This window comes from Malania oleifera, chromosome 6, assembly GCF_029873635.1.
Source record: "Malania oleifera isolate guangnan ecotype guangnan chromosome 6, ASM2987363v1, whole genome shotgun sequence".
In the NCBI taxonomy this organism is placed as follows: Eukaryota; Viridiplantae; Streptophyta; class Magnoliopsida; order Santalales; family Ximeniaceae; genus Malania; species Malania oleifera.
Genome location: NC_080422.1, coordinates 79,430,575 through 79,446,184, shown reverse-complemented (window position 1 = coordinate 79,446,184; position 15,610 = coordinate 79,430,575). Strand labels below are relative to the sequence as shown.

The 15,610-nt window shown below is 37.2% G+C and overlaps 1 protein-coding gene across 1 annotated transcript in view; it reads left to right on the top strand.

The window, feature by feature from the left end:
- The window catches only part of LOC131158667 (uncharacterized), a 28,056-nt gene extending 27,829 nt beyond the window's left edge, over positions 1-227 (top strand). The window contains exon 3 of the mRNA XM_058113535.1: positions 41-227. Coding sequence (XP_057969518.1) covers positions 41-227 — 187 coding nt within the window. The remainder of the gene's footprint in view (positions 1-40) is intronic.
- The last annotated feature ends 15,383 nt before the right edge of the window (positions 228-15,610 follow it).

The following is a 15,610-nucleotide window of genomic DNA, read 5'->3' as shown; positions in this document are numbered from 1 at the left end:
ATGTGATTGAAATGACACTTGATCGCATGACCTTGTAAAGCATGCAAATGAAACCTAATGAAACATTCAGAGAATATGTGCATAGATGGAGGGATATGTCCATCCAAGTGAGCCCTCCAGTGGAAGATAGGGAGGTTATTTCCCTATTCATGAATACATTGAAAGATCCCTACTTTGGGCATCTCTTGGGGGAAACCCCCTATGACTTCATGGATATTGTTTCTTGATTACGCACTTAAATTGCATAATTAGGTGTTTTAATTCATGCATTACGAATTATATTTTTTTTATTTAAATACCCTAATTACTTTAAATATTATAACATTGTGCTTTATTTATAATATTTGGGTTTTATTGAGTAATTTATGAAATTTTGGTATTTTTTATTGCAGGGCAACTATTGGAAGCTAAAAATCGACGGTACTTTGTAATTTGTGTGTAACTCTCTCATCCAACCTCCGATTTAGATGATTTAGGATGCCATAGAAAGATAAGAAAATGCTCTACAATTTTTGTGTTTTTGTTTTTGCGAAATACTAGCTAAATCAAGGTCGATATTAGACATGAAATTACCATACGCTGTTTTATGGACTATTTCGACAATTCTTCGTAATCTGAGAGTAACTTTCTCGTTTGAGCTCTGATAGATGCGATTCAAAATTTTGAGGAAAGCTGAGAAAGAGTTCTACAACTTTTGTGTTTTGAACTTTGAGTGTTACAGGCTGTAGTAGGGTCGAAATCAGGCTTGAAGGAGGAGAGAAGATTGTGAGCCTTTGAAAAAAGAAAAAATAAAAAAAAATAAAAGTTAAATAAAAAAAAGTGAGATGTGACCCAGCCACGCAGCCGGAACATCTAGCAACAAGCTGGGTGAGGCACAAAAGAAAGGAAAAAAAGAAAGGAATAGAAAGGAAAGAAAGAAAGGAAAAGAAAGGAAAGAAAAGGCAATTTGGAAAAGTCAAAAGAAAGTAAGGAGACATATTTCTTGGAGGGTTTTCGGGTGAGCGCACGGGGGAGGCAGAGGGTTTCTTGCTGGGAGAGGCCGCACCAAAATTTGGGAAAAAGGGGGAGAATTTTTTCTTAAGGTTTTCTTCTAGCGATTGCGCGATTGAAGTTCAACAAACACAGGAGCAAGGAAGGTGGTTGGCGGCGTATAGAAAATTAATATTTTTTTGGAATCTGAAGGCAGCAGACAACGGCAGTGTTCGGGGTGTTCGCAGTGCGCAACGGTGGTGTTGCGAGTGTTGATTCCTATACGCTCCAAATAGAAGAAAATATGGTGAAATTTGTTATGTTGAATTTAATTTTCATAATGAACTAATTTTTGTATTCTAAGAAAATGATGTAGCAAGTTTTGAACTATGCTTGCTCTTTGATGTTAATATGAAGTAGTTTTCATTAATGTTTGTTTGAGTTATTCTACGTTTAATGCTTTTAATTAACTGGCCATTAATTAAATGATATTAGTCTTATGATTTGCTATCGAAAGGGGGGATTATAGGATAGATCTTGGATAATTCAGCATAGGTAAATATAGAGATCAAAAGACTTATATGAATCTACGTGGTATTAAAAATTGAGGGTCTTATTATGTTCTTGCATTATTAATTTGCATAATTGTATGTTAAATCATAAAAAAAAATAGGTTCTAATTGACTATTGAAAGAGGCTTTTGGAAAAATTGGAGATTTGCTAACAAACAGAGAAAACGAAGTTGAATTAGCTAAATGAGTAAAACATAGTGAGAAACTAGGTGAAATCGGTTTCCTAGAAGTTTTCACCATCATTAATTTGATAAGTGGCATCCAGTTTTCAATTCTCTTAAATAGTTTATTTAAAGTAGCTTTGTTTAAATTTTGCAGTTTAAAATTATTAATTCTTCTAAATAAAATCAAGGTTTTTATAATTTCGGTACTTGGTAAAATTAAGACATCAATCACTGAGGATGATACTCTACACATCATTATATTATAAAACTACGATACTGTGCACTTGTAGTTTTGCACCGGTCATGTAACGACCCCGACCCGCCACGTGGGCCCGGAGTGCTACTTTAGTGACGTCTGTGTACTTGATACCTTGTTCATCAAATATAAAACACATATACGCAACGAAAATAAAATATAAAATTCTCAAATTACATTACCAGAGTTCTAACTATTTTTATACACGAATATATCCATTCCCACATAACTACATCGCATAAATCTAAACAAAAATAAAATCTCTTCTTGCACACTACCTACATAAAATTTACACCGCTAGCTTGGCTCCTCTAGCCCTCTAGAGCCGATCTCTAGGATTCCCTGAAAAAATAGTTTGTAAAGTAGGGGTGAGGCACAACTCAGTAAGGGAAAGACTAAGTTAATGTCAGTATGTGGCCAGCATGCATTTAGTGTACATAAAATAATCAATTCACTAAGCAGATAAATACATTTATGAAAACATTCTTATTTTATACGCAAACACAATTAGCCGAGGATAGGGAAGATTATCCGCCCATACAAGTAGCTTCCCTCTACTCTAATACCATTACTGCTACCAGGGCACTCACATTTCTTAGTAAGCCCTCAAAGTTATCTTATTAATTAACTGTATTCACATAAATTAACATATATGCATATAAGACACTCCCTGTGATAAACACGCCATTTAAATCCCCATGGCACGGGTTGTGTGGCCCGAAGGTTAAACTAAGCCTGGGTGATCAGCCCAAACAAAGTCAAATACAACATCTTCTGCAAACACATCTGCAGACATCCACAACAAAGCTGCAGGTTCGACGCCCTTACTTCAACCTCACGTAGGCAGTCGGCTGGACCCCCTACACTTCTATCTAGACAGTGTGGGTGCACATGGTCTAACTAGCAACGATACCGTGCTCACAATACACTGGTCCCCAGGGTTCTTAAAGCATATCATGCAGTTTAGATAACAGAAATCACCATTTAGAACATTAATTCACATATATTTCCTGTTATTCCAAAAACCTAGCCTCCGACCACAAAATACAATTCGGCATATAGCCATCAATTAAAACTTGGCCCTCAGCCGTCACATAATATCCTGGCCCTTGGCCAATCAAACAATACCCAACCATCGACCATTAATTCAAACACCTGCGTTTCATAAACAGTTCCAGTATTTTCACAAGCATTTCCAGTACTTCTTAACCAATTCAATATTTCACAGACAATTCAGTATTTCAAAATCCCAAATCCAGACATACAATAATCCATACAAATTAAATCATCTGCCACATGATTTTTCACATTTTAACAAATCCATATAAACAAATAAGCTTTCTACCGTTCATTTTATTCAAAAATACCATACCATATATCCTAAGTTTATAAAATCCATTTTTGAACGTTTGGTTTCCAAAATAGCATTTAAATTCCCAAATGAATAAATAAATAAATATATATATTTATATAAACATAACAATTTAATTGATTCCAATTTCATAAAATTACTGACTTAACTTAATTCCCTTACCTGATTCCTGAAAAGCCCGACAAAACCCTGGCCTACGCCCCATAACGTTCAAAACCCCTAAGCCCTGAATCTCAAATTTCACCATATTATTTGTCACAATACCTAGTGCAACTTTCCCTAAAATTCCCCTAAGTCCTGAATACCCTAAATAGCCTAATAAAATCTAAATTATTAAACTTACCCCTAATTTAGGATTTTTACCCCAGAGCTCCAATTCGAAAACCCACTCCGGTTAGATTGTAGAGAATCTCCCCACGAGTCTCCTGACAATTTCCATTCATTAATGAGACTTATAGTTTAAGAAAAATTGAGATAAGTTTGAGATTTGACCTTACTTTAGGAGATATGTTTACGCCGCTCTCATGACAAATCCGCTCCAGTAGAAATGTCAGTAGTGGCGAGCAGAGCCCTACGGTATTTTCATATTTTTGATCAGCCGAATAACGGAGACGAGATGGAGGAGAGGGGAAATGGAGCTCTCTGTTAGCAAAGAGAAAGAAAAGGAAAAAAAAAAAGGCTTCTTGAAGGATCAAAGATCCTTCAGGGATAAGTTAACATATATATATATATATATATATATATATATATATATAATATTTTATTATAATATTAGATTATATTATTTAATTAATAATAATAATTATTTATTTATTTATTTATTTTAAATTTTAATTTAATTTAAAATTTTTCAAAAATTTTAATTTTTGCTTAATTAAATTTTTTTGGATCACTACATTCTCCCCTCCTTACAAAAATTTTGTCCTCGAAATTTATTAACTATTACCAATCACGTTCTTAACTCACTACCTCTATCTACAGAAGAGTCGGTGGCCACCCACACAGCGGCCCCATCCCACGTTTATTAACTACTCTCACTTATGGCGGAGGAATACTGTGGTTACAATACTACCTTTGGGAAATTACAATATCATAACCTACTTTTCCAAAGACTATCCATAATTAAAACTATACACAACTAACCACATAACCTACTCTAATCCCTCTATATACAACCATACCATTACCCGTCTGGCACTAGCCCTCGCTGAACAGCTGTGGGTACTTCTGGCATATTTCCGTTTCTAACTCCCAAGAAGCTTCCTCAACTACATGATTTCGCCACAACACCTTCACTAATGGTATATCCTTAGTATGCAGTTCCTGTATTTTCCGATCCAAAATCTGAACTGGTACCTCCTCATATGCTAGAGTATCCCCGATCTCCAACGATTCATAACTGATCACATGCGAGGGATCTGGAACATACCTCCTCAACATGGACATGTGGAACACGTCATGTATCCTGGATAGCGTTGGGGGTAGTACTATCCTGTACGTTGCCAAACCAATCCTCTCTAAAATCTAGAAAGGCCCAATGTATCTAAGGCTCAGCTTACCCTTTTTTCCATACCTCATCACTCTCTTCATCGGAGCAATCCTCAAGAATATCATAAACCTACTTCAAATTCCAGCTCCCGTCGGCAAGTATCCGCATAACTCTTCTGCCGACTCTGGGCTACCTTGATCCTTTCCCTGATAAGTTCGACCTTTTCAGAGGCCTATTGAACAAGTTCTGGTCCAAAAATCTTCTACTTACCTACTTTATCCTAGTACAATGGAGATCGGCACCGACAACCATACAAAGCCTTATATGGTGCCATTCTAATGCTGGCCTAGTGACTATTATTGTATGCAAACTCAACCAACAGTAGATATCGGATCCAACTGCCCCCAAAATCTAACACACATGCTCATAGCATATCCTCAAGAATCTGAATGGTTTGTTTGAATTGTCCATCTGTCTGAGGGTGAAATGTAGTGCTGAAAGTGAGTTGAGAACCCAACACTCCTTGCAAACTCTTCCAAAAACGGGAAGTGAACCGCGAATCTCGATCTGAAACGATGGACACGACCATGCCATGTATTCTGACTATCTCCTGAACATAGAGTTTTGCCAGCTTATCCATGGAATAACTGGTTCTAACCGAAATGAAATGGGAAGTCTTCGTCAATCTGTCAACCACTATACATATGACATTCTGCCCATGCAATGTTGAAGGAAATCCTGATTCAAAGTCCATCGAGATATGCTCCCACTTCCACATAGGGATGTCCAGTGGTTGAAGTGTCCCGATGGCCTCTAGTGTTTTGCCTCCACTTGCTGGCATGTCAAGCTTTGACCCACAAATTTCGCAATTTCCCTCTTCATGTTACTTCACCAGAATGTTTCACGCAACTTTCTATATATCTTCGTGCTACTTGGGTGAACAATATAGAGAGAACGGTGAGCTTCCCCTAGAATCGTCCTCTTTATCTCTACTTCATCTGGAACACAAAATTGAGTGTGAAATCTGAGAACTCCATCCTCAGCAACATTAAAGTCTGTGTACTGCTCATCTTGTAACTTCTTTACAATCTCCATAAACTCAACGTCTTTCAACTGAGCTGTTCTGATTTTTTCCTGTAAAGTCAGTTGAACCACCAGACTAGAAATGAACGCCTGATGATTCCCTTCTACCAATTCTACACCCAACCTCTCCAGGTCCATCACGATCTAGTGCGAAGCCATAACTACTGAGGCTGACGTACCCCCAAATTTCTGGCTTAATGCATCGGCTAGCACGTTTGCCTTTCTTGGGTGATAGCTAATGGTGTAGTCATAATCCTTTATCAACTCGAGCCACCTGTGCTACCTCATATTCAACTCCTTCTGGATGAAGAAGTACTTGAGACTCTTATGGTCAGTAAAGATCTCACACCTTACACCATAAAGGCAGTGTTGCCAGATCTTCAATGCAAACATAACTACTTCCAGCTCCAAGTCGTGCGTAGGATAGTTCTTTTCGTACTCTTTCAATTGTCGAGATGCATATGCAATGACTTTCCCCTATTGCATTAGAACACAACCAATTCCCTTTTATGATGCGTCATTGTAAATTACAAATCCACCATCACCTAATGGAAGGGTCAACATTGGGCAGTGACTAGACGCTGCTTCAACACCTAGAAGCTCTGCTCACATTCGTCGGTCCAGTCAAACTTCACATTCTTCATCGTGAGTCGTGTCAAAGACCTTGATAATCTGGAGAACCCCTCGAAAAATCGACGGTAGTATCCAGCAAGCCCTAAACTTTTGACTTCCTGCACGTTCATCAGCCTTGCCTAATCAACTACAACCTCTACTTTGCTCGGATCCACTGAAATCCCTTCCTTGGATACCACATAACCTAGAAATGCAACCTGCTCTAGTTAGAATTCACATTTCTTAAGTTTTGAAAATAACTTCTTTTCCCTGAGCACCTGAAGTACTAGTCTTGGATGAGCTTCATGCTCCTTAGGGCTCCTCGAATAGACCAAAAATATCATCTATGAACACAATAAAAAATTGGTCTAAGTACTCGTGGAATACCCTGTTTATCAGATCCATAAATACCGCTAGAGCATTCGTCAACCCGAACAGCATAACCAGGAACTCGTTATGGTCATACCGAGTCCGAAAAGCAGTCTTCGATACATCATCTGATCTAACCTTCACTTGATGATATCTAGATCGCATATCAATTTTAGAGAAAATCTACGTACCCTGAAGCTGATCAAACAGGTCATCAATTCGGGGTAATGGATACTTGTTCTTCACCTTTACCTTATTAATCTCTCGGTAGTCGATGCACATCTTCATCGACCTGTCCTTCTTCTTCACAAACAACACCGGTGCACCCCAGGGCGATACACTTGGTCTGATAAACCCCTTGTCTAGAAGCTCCTGTAGTTGCTCCTTTAACTCCTTTAATTCATCTGGAGACATTCTGTGTGGGGATTTGGAGATTGGTGTTGTCTCTAGGATTAAATCAATTGCAAACTCCACCTCAAGATCAGGAGGAAACCCCGGTAAATCCTCTGGAAAAACATCAGAGAACTCTCTTATCACTGGGATATCTTCCAACTTGAGTTCCTCCTTCGGCGCTTCCTTCACCTTTGCAAGGTAACCCTGACATCCCCCCAAAAGTAACCTCTTTGCCTGGATAGCTGAAAGGATCCGTGGTGCCAAATGCATAAACAAACCAATAAATACAAACTCTTGCTCCCTAGGAGGTCTGAATACCACCTTCTTCCTGCGACAATCAATGCTTGCGTAACTGGATGCTAGTCAGTCCATGCCCAGAATAACATCAAAACCATATATATCAAGGACTATCAAACTAGCAGGCAGCACTTTCCCTCGAATCTCTACTAGATAATCCCTATTCAACTTTCTACATACTAACACTGAATCAAATAATCCCTAAGTCGGTGTGCCCATTACCAACTCAGTCTCTAATAATTGAGCTTCTAACCCACATAATTTAACAAATCCTCGAGACACAAACGAGTGGGTTACACCTGAATCAAATAATACAACGATATTATCTGATAGCATGTAAATAGGATATAACCTGATTTAGTAATTTCATATTTGACATAATTAATGCAAATACGGAGTAATAGAATTGATATAATATACGGGTTCTAATTTAATAATTCATATTCAAATTCCATCACCAAACCATTGAGGTAAAAATCTTTATCCCAACATTAACTTTACACATACACTCACTCATACTAACATTCCAATCTAAATTTCCTGAGTTCTAGTCCATCAACCTAGAAACGACACCAGTGATGGATTTACCATGGTTTTCTGAAACTCGCGACTAATTCAGAAACTCCAAGAAGTCCGTCAATAGATTTCTGCCTCCAAGCTTCCTGACCAAAACCCATCTTAACCTACCCACTCCTATCCCATTTTATCTCAACCTATACTCTGGTGATTATTAGTCCTCAAAGTCTGCAGAACTTAACAAACCTGGCTCTGATACCACCTGTAACGACCTCGACCCCCCACGTGGGCTCGGAGTGCTACTTTAGTGACGTCTGTGTACTTGATACCTTATTTATCAAATATAAAATACATATATGCAACGGAAATAAAATATAAAATCCTTAAATTACATTACCAGAGTTCTAACTATCTTTATACACGAATATATCCATTCCCACATAACTACATCCCATAAAACTAAACAAAAATAAAATCTCTATCTACACACTACCTACATAAAATTTACACCACTAGCCCAGCTCCTCTAGCCTGCTAGACCCAATCTCTAGGATTCCCTGAAAAGACAGTTTGTAAAGTAGGGGTGAGGCACAGATCAATAAAGGAAATACTAAGTTAATGTCAGTGTGTGGCCTACATGCATTTAGTGTACATAAAATAACCAGTTCACTAAACAGATAAATACATTTATGAAAACATTCTTATTTTACACTCACACACACAATTAGCTGACAATAGGGAAGATTACCCGCCCATACAAGTAGCTTCCCTCTACTTTAATACCATCACTACTACTAGGGCACTCACCTTTTTTAGTAAGCCCTCAAAGTTATCTTATTAATTAATCGTATTCACATAAATTAACAGATATGCATATAAGACACTCCCAGTGACAAACACGCAGTTTAAATCCCCATGGCACGGGTTGTGCGACCTGAAAGTTGGACTAAGCTCGGGTGATCAGCCAAAACAAAGTCAAATACAACATCCTCTGCAAACACATCTGCAGGCATCCATAGCAAAACTGCAGGTCTGGCGCCCTTACTTCAACCTCACGCAGACAGTCGGCTAGACACCCTACACTTCTATCTCGACAGTGTGAGCGCACATGGTCTAACTAGTAATGGTAACGTGCTCACAGTACACTGATCCCCAAGGTTCCTAAAGTATATCATGCAATTTAGATAATAGAAATAGTCATTTAAAACATTAATTCACATATATTTCCTATTATTCCAAAAACCTGGCCCCCGGCCACAAAATACAATTCGGCATATAGACATCAATTAAAACTGGGCCCTCAACCGTCTCATAATAATGCTGGCCATTGGCCAATCAAACAATATCCGGCCATCAGCCGTTAATTCAAACACCTACATTTCATAAACAGTACTAGTATTTTCACAAGCATTTCCAGTATTTCTCAACCAATTCAATATTTCACAGACAATTCAGTATTTTAAAATCCCAAATCCAGACATACAATAATCCATACAAATTAAATCATCTGCCACACGATTTTCCATATTTTAACAAATTCATATAAACAAATAAGCTTTCCACCGTTCATTTTATTCAAAAATACCATACCATATATCCTAAGTTTGTAAAATCCATTTTTAAACGGTTGGTTTCCAAAATAGCCTTTAAATTCCCAAATGAATAAATAAATATATTTATATAAACATATCAATTTAATTGATTCCAATTTCATAAAATTACTAACTTAACTTAATCCGCTTACTTGATTCCTGAAAAGCCCGACAAAACCTTGACCTATGCCCCACGGCGTTCAAAACCCCTGAGCCCTGAAATTCAAATTTCACCATATTACTTGTCAGAATACCTAGAGTAACTTTCCCTAAAATTCCCCTAGGTTCTGAATACCCTAAATAGCCTAATAAAATCTAAATTATTAAACTTACTGCCAATTTAGGATTGGTACCCCGGAGCTCTAATTCGAAAACCCACTCCGGTTAGATTGCAGAGAATCTCCCCACGAGTCTCCTGACAATTTTCGTTCGTTAATGGGGTTTATAGTTTAAGAGAAATTGAGATAAGTTTGAGATTTGACCTTACCCTAGGAGATATGCCTACGCCGCTCTCACGATAGATCCGCTCCAATAGAAATGTCGGTGGTGGCGAGCAGAGGCCAACAGTATTTTTCATTTTTTGACCGGCCGAATAACGAAGATGAGATGGAGAGTGGGAGAGAGGGTAAATGGATTTCTCTGTTTGCAAAGAGAAAGAAAGGAAAAAAAAAGCTTCTTGAAGGATCAAAGATCCTTCAGGGATAAGTTAACATATATATATATATATATATATATATATAAAATATTTTATTATAATATTATATTATATTATTTAATTAATAACATTAATTAATTTATTCCTTTTAAATTTAATTTATTTTAAAATTTTTTAAAAAATTTAATTTTTGTTTAATTAATTTTTTTAAAATTTTTTTTTATTTTTTTATTTTTTTGGATCACTACAGGTCATTTCTACTAGAGAGAGAATTGAAACAACTATCAAAGTCGGAAGAACCAAAAGTAGTAGCGTAGAAACCGGTTTGGACAAGAAATGGATAAATAGGAAGACGGATGAGGAAGCTCATATGTAACGACCTGCTTAATAAACTGGGTTTATATATATATATATACTGTAACAATTAACATACTCTGACACCACATCATTAACCTAAGCAACAAGAAGAAGAAATCATATAAACATATCCACATACGTTTATGTACAATACCAGAGTGTTAGTATGTAATCTCAAAATATACATATATCACTGTTCCCAAAATAACCTCAACTAGTGAGGGCTATACAAAAATGCTCCCAAAATGATACTCACTCTGCTGTCAGGACACTACAAACGCCCCTCTACCTGCGAGCCTGATCTGCTCGCCTACCTGGATCATCTGAAAAATGTTTCAACACTGGGATGAGCCAATGCTCAGTAAGAAGAAATATGTTATTACTAGTTTGTGGCAAATGAGCTACTATATATCATGAAATCTGTTTTCATATAAACATGATTAACCGAATACGAAAGTACCATACAAATAATAAAATACACCACCCCTTTTCCCTATTGCTTAACATAACAATATTATGGTTATAATTCAAAGTACTTCTAGTGTACATAAGTATGGTCCTTGTTTCTGTAAATCCGTACGTATGTAATAGTAACTGAAACTGTTCCCTATAACTATCTGTGTGTCATGACTTACACCCTCATGACAAGGTTTTGCGGCCCGTAGGCTGGATTTACCCTGGCTGGCCAACTAGGAATAAATCACTAAACTCTGTGAGTTGATTTGCCTACCTCAACCCATATCTGGATGGGGAGCCTAACCTCTTCAAGGGCCTAGGTGATTGACCTTACCACGTATTATCTGAATAGGTGGTTGCACTGACAAGGTAACATAATGTTTATAGCAACGGTACCGAGCTCTAGAGCTACAAGTTCAACAGAGTCTGATATCATATAATATATATATATATATATATATATCTGATTTACCATGATTCTGAAATAATCATAATAACTATGATGCTGCATAAAATGTACTGTAATTCATAGGTCGTAATACTGAGAACTGAATATTCATAACACTAAAACTACATAATCATGATACTGATATTCGTGTAATCATGGTATTGAGATCCGTATAAGCATGGTACTAAAATCCATAAAATCATGGTATTGAAATTCGCATAATCATAATACTGAAATTTGTAAAATCATGAAACTAAATTCGTAAAACATATCCCCGTACCATATACATTTTCACAAGCCACACCATACTAAATACATAGTTTTCATAATTAAATAAACTGTATCATATTTTAAGAAATGCTTAGCATAGCATATTTCCCTTACCTGACTACTGGAAAGCCCCTACGGAATACTAGCCTAACACCCGCAGGGCCTCCTACAAAACACCCTGAAAATAATATTCGCCAGAACATAATATCAGTATTTCTCCGCCTACATTATTTTCTATAACTACCATAAGGCCAAAAAGGGACTAAAAGACCTTACCCTGAATTTGGGATGAATTCCAACTCTGTTTTCTCGACGATTCGCTCCGGAAAATTTGCAGAGAACTCCGTCAGGAGCGTCGTGGTAGCTTCGGATCGTCGATCGGGCGACTGGTGGGGCCGGAATCAAAGAGAGAAGGGAGAGGGAGACGTAGAGAGAGAGAGGTGCGGTGAAAATGATAAAAATCCCGGGTTTCCTCTATTTATAAGGTCAGGTTCGTCGACGAGACACGTCACCTCGTCGATGAGTCTTTCATAAAATTCATCGACGAAACCCTGTATTCGTTGACTAAATTCAGTGCAGCCCAAACCATCTCTCAGTATTTTCTCATCAACGAAATCCTGTGTTCGTTGACGAAATCCTTTATACCTTCGTCTACGAAATCCTGTGTTCGTCGACGAAGTCTATGGCCTCCTTCTGTTTCTGTATCCATTTTCTCTCCCTCTTATTATTATTAAAATGCTATTATTCTTTGGGTCACTACATCATATGATTCAAGGGCAACGATATCAAAGAGGTTGTGGCCAAGGGCCTAGAAGGAATTCTTCTTTCGAACCCTCTATTAATCAAACTATCCATGCAGGCACGAGACCCTAAGTTGTTTGTTTTGGGCCCATGCCCGCCCAACCGAATGTTTGGACACAAGATAGAGGCATCCAGAGAAATGCGAGAAGAATAGATCCTATTCCAATGATGTAGTCAGAATTATTGCTGCAATTTTTAGAAAGAAACTTGGTTTCAGTTATTCCTGGAATGGTCGTTACGACACCTTTTCCACAATGGTACGATCCAAAAGCCAAGTGAGTATATCATGCTAACACCCCTGGGAACACCATTGAACATTGTTGGGCATTTAAAAATAAAGTGCAAACACTAAGAGAAGCTGGATGGCTAGCATTTGATGATAAGCAGCTAGGGATCCAGAGTGATCCTCTACCCAATCACAGGGAAAGAAATGGTTAATATGTTGTAAGAAGATCTAAGAGCTGAGGTCAGGCAAAAGAATATGTAAGTCATGGATCCTAGAATTCTCGTAAGAAGACTGAATGGATAGATTTACTCATTGATTGTAGGAGCGAAAGTACACAAGGGGCAAGCTTTTGACTATCTAGTTTATTTCATGTAATGATGTCATTTTAATTCCCTTTCTTCTGGTAGTCTGTCGACACAATTGTCTTGGACAATTTCCCTTTCATCAATAAAATAAATTATGCATTTTCTCACATCACTTGTGTCATGAGTTCAGTTGTCAAAAATTTGTTTTCTATTGTTTTGTGACAAGATAAGGAAAATGATAATACCAATACTCAAAAGCTAGAAAGTGATGTTAATTTTGAAAACCAGACACGAGAGGCAGATTTAGATGAATATGAAACTATTTCCCTCACCCTATTAATTCAGATGATGCGAGGAAGTAAAGAATCTTGAAGGAATTCAGCAAAATATTTATGTTATGCTAAGAATTTCACGTCAATTCGTTATTCATGTTTTGATCAAATGATAGATGACCATCCTTGGCCGACCAGTATCCCTAAAAAGAACCAAATATTGGTTTACCATTTGTTAACCCATTTGATCCTGAATGTTAAACCCATTTTTCTTAAAAGTCAGTTCACCAGAAATTTAACTTGGGCTGGGTCTCCTAGCGTTTGGAAAGCCATATGAGACAACAATTGGCTATCGAAATGATGGCAGGCCATTTTTTTGTTACCTAAAAGAAAGTCAAAAAAAGACATCCCTTGTAAGCCTTTTTGAGCTTAGAAAATTCAATTCTTGATTAACCCGTCAAAGGATCACACCCCACACTGAGGCAGTTTAAAAAAAAAAAAAATTAGTCCCAAATGGAGTCCAAATCAAAATGGAGTTAAGATTCCTTCATGAAACAAAAAGCAAAAGGAGCAGTAAAAACAGAAGATATAGAAAAAATGAGAGAAAAAGAAGGAAAAATAAAGAAAGAAACAAGGGACATACTTCATATGTGATCTTTGGCCAATTTACCCTTGATAAGATCAATAATTTTGAGTCTTATTTAACCCTTTTCTTCTTTAACCTATACCCCCCCAGCCTACATTACGGTCCAAATGAAAGTCCTGACCAGATTGATATTTATTGTTGTCTCTAATGATTTTTCAGACTCAATCTTGAGTCTGAACTACGTAATGACCTGATCCTAAAAAGGTACGTGGGCTGCTTGTTCGGTCGACATCTTGCAAAGGGCCTCAACTCAAACTGGGGCAGAAAATATTATTATGGGATGGGATTTTTGAGCCTTAGTTTTCATTTTCTTCTGAAAACCCATATCCGTCTCGAGTCTTAAAGACCATCTTGTGATCAAAACATGGGTTGAACTTGACTAAACTAAAGGCAATGGTTAAACATGAGAAATTTCTAGTGGTTTCACAACAGAAGGAAACAAAAAGGGAGAAGTAGCCATCGATAAAGTTGGGGCAGTCAAAGAGAAAATCAGCTATTCAGTTTAGTAAATTAACATCAATATCATATGGCTTTTGAATATTAGTATGAATTTTCCTTGTAATAGCATTGGAACATGGTAAAACATTCATTTTGTGCAAGTGACCTTTTGATTTAACAAGTTAATGTCATAATTGCATAATCATTCCTCGTTTCAACCACACAAAAAAAAAAAAAAAAAAAAAAAAAAAACTTTCTTACTCTTCCAAGCTTGAAAAGAGGACGATTAGTCGAAGAGTGTCGGAATCACCAGTATGCTTCTTATAGAGAAGGTCCCCATTGGGAATATACGATGCGAGTAGAATCAGTCACAGAATAATCTAACTAGGGCAAATGTCAAGTTAGGCTTTAGAGATCTGCTTAGTTAAGAAGAATCTAACAACGGGGTCAAGATTAGTGGCAGATAAATTCAACTGGGGCAAATTCCGAATTAAGTTTCGATGGGACCCATTCAAGCACCTTCTTATTAGAATGGCATATGAAAACATGGTCAAGATCAGCTATAGATCTATTCAACTGGGTCAGATTTTGTGGTTGAGTTTCATTTGAGCCAAGTCAATTACCTCCATGACCGGATAAATCAAGAAAATTAAACCAAGATCAGTTCTAGATCCATTCAAATGTGGCAAGTTTCATATAGAAATTCGAAAACATGGCCAAGATAAAAGATAAGGTTATTAGTCACACGCTGGGAGAAAAGATTCATGCATTGCCATGCATTGTCATGCATTCCATGCATTACCATATATTTCATGCATTACATAGAAGCATATAGCAACATATCCCTGCACTAAGTTAGCAACATATAGCAACATATCCCTACACTCTAGCATCCCAAGTTAGCAACATATAGTAACATATCCCTGCACTCTAGCATCCCAAGCTAGCAACATGCATATATATAACAAAATATCACGACATTCTAGCATCATAATTTAGCAACATGCATATATATAGCAACATATCACGACATTCTAGCATCATAAGTTAGC